The sequence below is a fragment of the Mus musculus genome, chromosome 8, assembly GCF_000001635.26.
Source record: "Mus musculus strain C57BL/6J chromosome 8, GRCm38.p6 C57BL/6J".
Taxonomy (NCBI): domain Eukaryota; kingdom Metazoa; phylum Chordata; class Mammalia; order Rodentia; family Muridae; genus Mus; species Mus musculus.
In genome coordinates this window covers 128,724,878-128,734,160 of record NC_000074.6, presented here as the reverse complement: position 1 = coordinate 128,734,160, position 9,283 = coordinate 128,724,878, and the positions used below count along the sequence as shown (strand labels likewise).

Genomic DNA, 9,283 nt, shown 5'->3' with positions numbered 1-9,283 from the left:
TACACTTTCAAGCAGGGACACTTAGAAAATAAAAATATGTTGTTTTAATGTTTTAATATTAAAATCATAAATTCAGGCTGAAGAGATATTTCATTCAGTAAAGTGTTTGCCTTGTAAGCATGAGGACCTCACTTTGATCCCTAGAAACCAAGGGAAATAAAATGCCAGGCATAGTAATGAATGATTGTAAGCCTAGCACTAGAAAGGGGTAAAAACAAAAATCTCTGAAGCTCACTAGCCAGCCCCTCTGGTAAGTTCTAGGCCAATAAAAAACAACTTTGTGGAATTGGTTCTCACTTTCCAGCCAAGGTTGATCTCTGGCCTCCTTATGCACACATGTAGGCATATACATGTACTCACATGTGAACATGAGACATACGCACACATACCCATTGATAACTTAAGAAAGCACAGAAGGCTGGTTAAAGGCACTTGCTGCACAAACCTGGAGACCTAAGTTCAATCTTCAGAATCCATATAGTTGTTTCCACACAGTTGTTTCTTAACCTCCACGTGCCTGTCATGGTATGTGAACACCAACACATATAAAGTATGGATTGACTTCTGATCAGCCTTCACAGCAAGAGATTTTACCCATTAAGACACTTTGCCAACCCAAGTTCTTTTAAACCTTACACAAGTGTTTTTATGGAAATAGTTTTACAGAAAAATAAACTAAAACCAAAAGAAAGTTAAGATTTCCCTAGTTCTTCCTAAGAATGAAAATACAACCCCTCTCTTAACTATTAGTTCTCCAGCATCTAGTAGCCTAAAATGATATTCATAAAATGTTCTGCTAACGTAAGAATAAAACACCTAACTAAAATCTGTTCTACTACCCACTCCCCACATGTCTAAAATGAGTCATTTTGGCTTAAGTGGTTTGAGCCACGTTTCTCTACCATATCTTTAACACATAAAAATGCACAAAACTAATAAAAATACAGAGCCAAAACAAATCACTTAATGTATTTAGGCCTTTTTATTTTAATAAATAACTTCAGTTAATAGCACTGTCAAAATGAAAAGGCACTTAAAACAAGATTGTGACTAGTTCGAGACAGAGCAAGCATGTAGGAAAGGCATGTGCAGGTGCACTGTGGGTGAATTGTTGCTGGGGGGCCCTGCCCAGGCCCTGTAGTCCTGCAAGCAGCAGGACAGCTTACAGTATTTGTGAAAAAGGTAAATGTACAGCCAAGGAAAAGAAAAGGTAATGATAAAAAGTCTAACCCCCATATTGCAAACAGACACATTAAAAGATTAGAGAAGGTGATAAAGGAGCACCAGGAATTAAAGAAAAAAAAAAAGGTAAAATAAGCTCAACCCAAAAGGTCCCCACTCAGCAATGCTACTAAAATTATGGCCTTTATGTGAATAGTGCTAAGTCAGGGACTTTTTAGCAGAGAAGTTCCCAGTACTTTTATCCAAGGTTGGATTTATAAAGAAAAGGCGTCGGAGTTACAGGATCAAGTAACTCACAATGGCACACAGGTTTTAAAGCTAAGATTTCCTTCCCACCTCTCAGAATTTTTCCAATGGACTTGAACATCAACTGTGTCAATTTTATTTTAATTGGAAACTGTCAACACTCTTGTCTTCCACATACATCACTGGGAATTCCCAGAGGGCAGCCAGCAGGCTAAACAAAGAACAAAGCCACCAGCAAGGACTGTTCTTTGATTCTGTATAACCAGCCCTGGCCACCCTGTGAAGCTGAAAATCAGTCATGGTTCAGATGCTGCGACGCTGCTCAGCTCTGCCCTGCATTGGCACTAGCAGTGTCATTCAATCTAGTGAGAGCTTGATTCCAATGGTCCAGAAGGAAGGGTTAAAAAGGCACACTGTGACCTCAGCTGACAAGGATAAAGATCCTTTCTCAAGTCTTCTGTCAGTCCCTGGCATGGATTATAACATTATTTTCAAAATAATAAAAAATTAAAAATTATACATATTGTACATTTTCCAAACCTGCATGTGAATAAAACCCTGGCCACAGAGCCCCAAAACTACCCTACTGTGACTAAGATGCTGCTGCTGTGAGCTTGGTGTTGCAAAATCCGCCTGAGTAGGATTCATTTTCCCTCATACTTCGGATTGACCACAGTTGTCACGGCACTCTTGTAAATAGGATTTTCACCCTAAAAAAAACACAAATTGCCAGTTACTCTCTAAAATCAGTGTTCCAAAACAAGATTAATAGCTGCAGTTGTCTTAATAAGTCTCTTCCAATATCCAGTGTCAAATAGAGTTTAGAAGGCAAAGATAAAATCCGACACAGTGGTGAGAAGGCCAGCTCTGACCCAAAAGTCTCAGGCTATTAAAATATTGTGCTCTGACTCCAGTCCGTCATCCCTAGAGGGCTACCTCACAAAAGGCCTCCACACAGAACCTTTACAGCTGCCATTAGAGTCTCTGAAGATCTTGTACCAACTTATGGAAACCCTAAAAACCTAACTTATACACTCTAATGCTTAGAAATACTTATTATAGGGTGGCTGGCTTCCATCCAGGGAAGGAGATGTGCTCCTGAAACCTCTATAGAACTGATTTCTGGATATGTCTGCCAGTGTCACCCAAGGCACTCTGCCCATCAAGTCACAATCCAAAAATATGCTTACAATGTTAACTAATAACCATGCTTCATGAAATTGTTATTCTTCAATAACCTAAGGGTAATGTTAATCACAGTTCTACTCCTTGAGTGAGAACAGCTGCAAATTCAGCAACGGACTCGAAACCACAACAAACATTTCTCAGGATTGAAAAATATACTACAGTATTTTAATCAGAACAACAGCTATCATAATTATATAATCATAATTTTGCCCTTGAAGAGAGTATAGTATGGAGGGATATGAAATAAGGTAATCTGAGAGTTCAGATTAGAATTATATACATAATATAAAGAGTACTAGAAAAAGGGTTAGGGTTATTAACATGAGAAGTTTAAGAATACTTCCATAGGGAAACTGACTACATAGAAATTACTAAAAAAACAAATACAAAGAATGCCAGATGTAGAGATACATCCACTTCATTTGAAATTGAAAAATATATTCTGAGGTACTGGGAATGGAGCAGAGACTAGAGGAAGGCAGAGAGGGCATCTACCAAGATGGCAGCAGCTTTGTAAATACCAGTCAGAACAAGACCGCACACCTGATCACTCACTTCCACTCCTCAAACATAACTTTTCTGCGCACAAAGGGTCTGTGGTGGAATGCTGGTTAGTTTCTGTCATCTTGACACAAACTAAGGTCTCCTTGGAAGAGGGGATCTTAATTAAAAGATTGTCTCCAACAATACTGGCCTGTGGGCATTTTCTTGATTGTTAATTAGTTAGGAGAATCCAGCCCCACTGTATGTGGTGCCACCCCTGGGCAGGTAGGCCTGGGATGTATTCAAAAGGCAGCTGAGTATGTCAGGAAAAGTATGTTACTACACAGCAGTAAGAACTTCTCTGGAGGCCTCCAGGTGCCTACCCCATGTTCCTGCTTTAGTTTCCTCTGATGATACCAGTAAACCAAATAAACCCTTTCATTTCTTCAAGTTGCTTTTAAGTCATGGTGTTTATCACAACCATGTTTATCACAAGTATTATGATAAAACAACATGATGCAAACTGGGGGACCAGTCTCTGGCATGTCTGGATTACGTTACTTAAGGCAGGATGCCCACTATGAGTAGAATCATTTCCTGAGCTTGAATACTGTATAAAAGGAGAAAGTGAGCTGAGCCCCATCATCTGTCACTTTGATTTGATCAGGAGCCCCAAGCTCCACCTGCTGTTAACTATTCCACTATGGCAGACTGTACCCTCTAATTGTGAACCTGAGTAAATCTTTTCTCGTTAGACCAATGGAAAAAGTAAGTGATACAAGATTCATCAACAAACATTCTATTACACTGACAACAAAACTGCTCACAATCTCAAGATCCCAGCTTGCTGGCTGTTTGGGGTTTACAGCATCCTTCATTCAGCATTCATTCATACAGCATTCATTCAGGTAAGAGGTTTCCAACTTCCTGGGTGTGATGCTAGAACTGCCTGTTTTCAAATATATTAGGCTACTAAACTACTATTTAACTGTCTTTAAGTTAAAGCATTTAACAAAATCTAGTATTTACTGCTTAAGAATAATAAGGGAACAAAACATAAAGCAAAATATAAAAGGAGAGAAGTTCAGGATTTATTATCATGGAGTCTAAAGCAGAATTTATATGGAAAACACTTACCTTTGGATAAGTTTGGTTTGCCATACATACTAACATTTATATTCACTATGTCAAAGTACAATCAAACAAAAATTTAACATGCAAGTTAGAGATAAACTCACTATAATATGCATTAGGTATCAGTTTAAAAGTAGGTAGGCTAAAGTAATTCAGATTAGTTCCATCACTCGGTACAGCCCCTGCCCCAAGAAGCCAAAGCATATTTGCATCTAAAGTGTAGGCTATCCTTTGGGGTGAGTCCCTCTTTGTCTACTATGAGCAGCTGATAGTGGTGGCTGTAAATTACTTATGTATGTGTACTTATATATGTGAGGTATGTGAGATATGCAATGAAAACTGGGAGGTTTGTAGTTCACAGCAGGGAAGGGCAGACCTGAGAATTTTGTCAGTGTCCCAACATGGCAGTCTTATATGCTCACATAATTACAGTGTCTGCTAATGGTGTAATTAATTGGTAAGAAGTTTTGGTCCCTTATCACAAAAAAATGTTTTTATATGATTTTTTTTCTGATAGTTTTACTCTCATTCATTTGTATTGTTCATTTCTACTATAATATTCATAAGATAACATCTTGGGATAATCTATAGCCATAAATTTTCTTAGATTTCAATAATACATAAATAAATTTTAAGAAACCCTTGCTTTTTTAATTGTATGAAATGTTTATTCTAGCTAAAGAAGGTAACCCTAACCCTGATAGCCAAAAATTAAATCAAGAATACAAACATTTAGTATTAAATAGTAACTATTGATTAATATTACTCAAAGTGTCATTAAAGGAAGGGCAAATAATTTACCACAGGAAAAAAAAGTGAAAATTCTTCTGTGAGAAGTAACTATATGAAACTGTTAATACCTGATTGTGACCACAAAGATAATAAATAAATAAAATCACAGTAATCTCACTAGCTAATCAGCTTTTCTATAAAAATTAAGTTCTGTAAAGTATCAGGTAAGAGTGAAAGAATGCATCAAGTTTCACACACACGATTTAACAATAACTTTCTACCAACAAACTAGCCTTAAATAAAAGTTTCTTAGCAGTAAAAGAGATACAGCGAGTCATGATTTCTAGTACTGCTGCTGCTTCCTGTGTCCCTTAAAAATATACAACACTCCCTGATTTGGGGTTTTCTGCAAGTCTTTCATTTTAATTGACTGATTCACTGCTTAAGTGATTATACATCCTGTAGCCCTTCAATTTGGCTTTCCAAGGTCAATACAGAATAAGTAAGCATAACAGCAGTGCTGAGTTCTGTGTAGTAGAAAAGTGATTCTCCCATTATGTTTGCCCAGCAGGGAAGCCAGGAACTTTTCTCCCTAGGTGTTTGTACCTAGAAATATGACTCTAAGACTTATTTATAAATAGGGCTATAAGCTTGGGCTTATTCCTCAATTAGCTCATAACTTATATAACCCATTTATTCTAATCTGAGTTCAGCTATGTGTCTGGTTTCTTCTCAGTTTCATAGATCTGACTTCCTCAGAGTTCAGGGTGAATTTCCTGCTCTTGGCTCTTTCCCAGAAGCCTCTCTCTCCCTCTCCCTCTCCCTCCCAAATATCCTACCTTCTATTTCCTGCTTCATGCAAACAGCTTTTTATTGACAGGTGATGCTTCCACACAGTGTGTAAGAGATTTTCTCTACACAATAGCATTACCCCAAATCACAACACTATGAAAATGGCCAGATCTGTAAAGTGTTCTATTTCTTCCTGACCAGGTAACCCTCTCCTAAAGAATGTGATTGCTAACCTGCTAATGGGTCCAGGGCAGAGGATAGGGACATAAGTGTTGGAATCCCATAGTCTGAACTTAAATCTCTTTTTACTAACTAGCTGTTTTTCTGCCTCAGTCTTCTCTTCTATAAAACAAGAATATAGTCCCCATTATTCTCGCAAATAACAAAAAATATAGGATATTAAGAACCATTCCTAAAACACGGGACTCTGTAGCTATTGCCAACATTGTCTCTGTTGACAGAAAATGGAGATAAGAAAACAGGAATTCTCCCAGGCTCTTCCAATCCATAGAAAATAATTTGGTGCTAAATGTAATCAGCCTTTTTATGGGAGTTTTAAGAGAGGCAAAAATGTCTGTGAGGTCAAGGCTAGCCTAGTGTACACAGCAAAATCCAAGATAGCCTGGGCTACATAGTAAGACTTTCTCTCAAGCAAAAATAAATAAATAAATAATAAGAATTGTTTGAAAGATAATAATAAAAATAAGCAGTTTTCAGTTTTAAACTTGAAAATCAGAACTAGTAAGAAACACAATGGTACTCTGTTTCTCAGTGGAATGGAATTCCCACATAATCAAGAACGAAAAAACTTTCAGAATCTTTCTAGAATGGGTAAAATGAATTGTAACTGTGACAGTACAAACTACACAACAGTCATTTACCCTTGGTTTTGCCATTTTGATTTCACACTCAATTTCACTGTTCAATTCAGGAATAATGTACCATGACCTTTGAACAGGACTGCATCAGAGATTGCATAGTAGACTGCAGCCAGCTGTCAGTTAAAATCCTCCCTGCTGAAGACTTAAGAGGAGCCTCAGAGAGGTAACAAAGCTCAGGGCTGCTCTACTTACTAAGCAAGTCTAGGGTAGATTGGGGCTCTGTGACTGCAAAGCATTCTTTTCTCTCCAACACAGGGGTGGCTTCTATACCTTATTATATGGTAAAGTCCTTCCAAGCACTAAGTTAACATATGAGAAAAGCCACACATAGCCATAAAAATAAAGCCAAACCCAAAAAAGAAAAAAAAGCAGTGGTGTTGAGACACACACATGGTGCAGTAAAAAAAAAGAGAGACAGAAATTCACATGCAAGGATAGAAAGTGAAAAGAAATACGAACGGAAACTCAGAGACCAGCTTTACGTCCATAGTTTGGATTCTTGAAATTATTAATAGGACTCTTGTAAATCGGATTTTCTTGCTAAAGTGAAAGAAATAGTTTCTAGTGATTTCATCAGAAAGAAAATTGGAATGTATAGTGTATTGACACTATAAACTGGAATTCTATTTCTATACTTCTGAAATTTCAAAACAAAACAAAACAAAACAAAAAACAACCTAACTGTAGTGTGTCAAAATGTAAATCTATAAGAGGCAACATTTATCCAACTACCTGACTCTATTCTGAAACCAGTGATCAGCACATACCAGTCAAAGCCTGTTTTTCTATTAAGCAAGTTTTTACAGAGATGCAATCTGAAGAGAGTAAAATATACATTAAGCTCAGGCTGAGTATTTCCAAATGTGCAAACACACCTAGAAATCATCTAAGAAGGCCTGTTGTAATCCCACCTTCTAGTCAGCCCTCCCCTCAGTCTAGCCTTAGAAATAACAATTTGGTTGTATATTCCAGAAACCATATGAAAAGAATCATGAGTGTATGGAGGGGAAGAGGAGCTCTAGTGTGGCCAGAGACACTGGTGGTATCATTTAAGATTCTCTTTTATATTAGACAAATGAGCTGAGGAGCATACTTAGAATCTGACCTACTAAAGAACTAAAACACAATGGCCACTATATATACAGAGTATCATATCCTCCTAAATTATTAATTGAATAGGAGGTTTCTTGTTTTCAGCAAATGCAACTTCTTTGGATTTTGAACTTTGGGGGAAATAAAATATTTAAAGAAGACTTTAAAGGTCAGCCTCACCATTAATAAGTTACATTTACTTCAGGAACCATCCTACTGCTCTCAGTAATGTTTCATAACTTACCGTGTCCCACTTGGCATTCATTTTCTCCTTTTCAAATTTAGCAAATTCCCTTCTGTCATGAATTATCATTAAAAGTTTCCAAATCAGCAGCAAGGCAAGGCCAATAAGAACAATTCCAGCAACCACGCCTGCTACAATTGGGATGATGTCGGGACCAGTAGGACAGTCTACAAATGAAAAGGTTAATCGTGAGCATAAAAAGACTGAGTATATACAAAGTTCACATGACCACAAAGAGTTGGATGGGATCTTACAAAATTAATAGTGCTGAACACTCAAGAGACTGCACTGTCCCAAAAACCTATTTAAAAGCTACTAAGTTCCAGGCTAGGTGTGGTGGCACATACCTTTAATCTCAAAATGGAGTTCTAGGAGTTTGAGGTCAGCCTGATCTACAAAGTGAGTTCCAGACCAGACAAGGTAAGACCCTGTCTCAAACAAAAAGAAGCTACTAGGCTCTAACAAGGGAGCTTAGAAGACAGTAGAAAATATGATCAGCAGGTCATTTATTTGGGGGTCATAAAATCTATTTCTTTAGCTAAAGACTGAAAAATGTTAAAAAAAAATCGTAACAGCATCAAAAATAATGAAAAGCTTATATATAATTAAAATATTTTTTCAAGATTATAAAGTACTAAGTAATGATAAAAGACAGTAGTAAAGATGATTGGCAGCCAGACATGGTAGTATAGGTTAGCATTCAAGTGGCAGAGGCTGCAAGATTGCCACAACTTCGAAGTAGCCTAATGTAGGTTGTTAGTTCCAGACTGGCCAAGGGCTACATGGTAAGACTGTCCTCAAGCAAATAAAAATGACTGGGGTAATTGGAGAAATCCATGGCACATGAAAAAAACCCTCTAACCCTAACCCTAACCCTCTGCCCACATACTAAATTAATTTTTAAAAAGACAGTATTTTATCAAGATGCATTTTCCCCAATTTAATCTGTAATCTATTGCCATGTCAATCAAAGTCTCATCATTAACACTGTAGAAATAAATCAGGAAGCCACTATTGCAACACCCTGGGTTCACTGCACACCACCACAAAAACAGCAATAAAGCCCCTGTGTTCAAAAATTGCTAAGGCAATGGAAAAACACAGAGGCACATACAACAGTATTCACAGTGCTCCTGTCTGGTGCTGCAGAACAATGCAGAGACCACAAGAGGGCTCAGTGGGTAAAGGCACTTGCTAACAAGACTGACCACATGTGTCTGATGCTCAGGAACCCATCCAGCAAAAGAGAAACAATTCCACAAAGTTGTCCTCTCTTTTTTCAAACACTAAAAGCATTTGTAAAAAGAAG

General features: G+C 37.5%; 1 protein-coding gene across 1 annotated transcript in view; it reads right to left on the bottom strand.

Annotated features, from left to right (window-relative positions):
- Positions 1-581: 581 nt before the first annotated feature.
- Itgb1 (integrin beta 1 (fibronectin receptor beta)) overlaps positions 582-9,283 on the bottom strand; it is a 47,926-nt gene continuing 39,224 nt past the window's right edge. Inside the window, exons 15-16 of the mRNA NM_010578.2 lie at positions 7,975-8,141; positions 582-2,138 (exon numbers count right to left, since the gene is read on the bottom strand). Coding sequence (NP_034708.1) covers positions 2,073-2,138; positions 7,975-8,141 — 233 coding nt within the window. The 3' untranslated portion in view covers positions 582-2,072. The remainder of the gene's footprint in view (positions 2,139-7,974; positions 8,142-9,283) is intronic.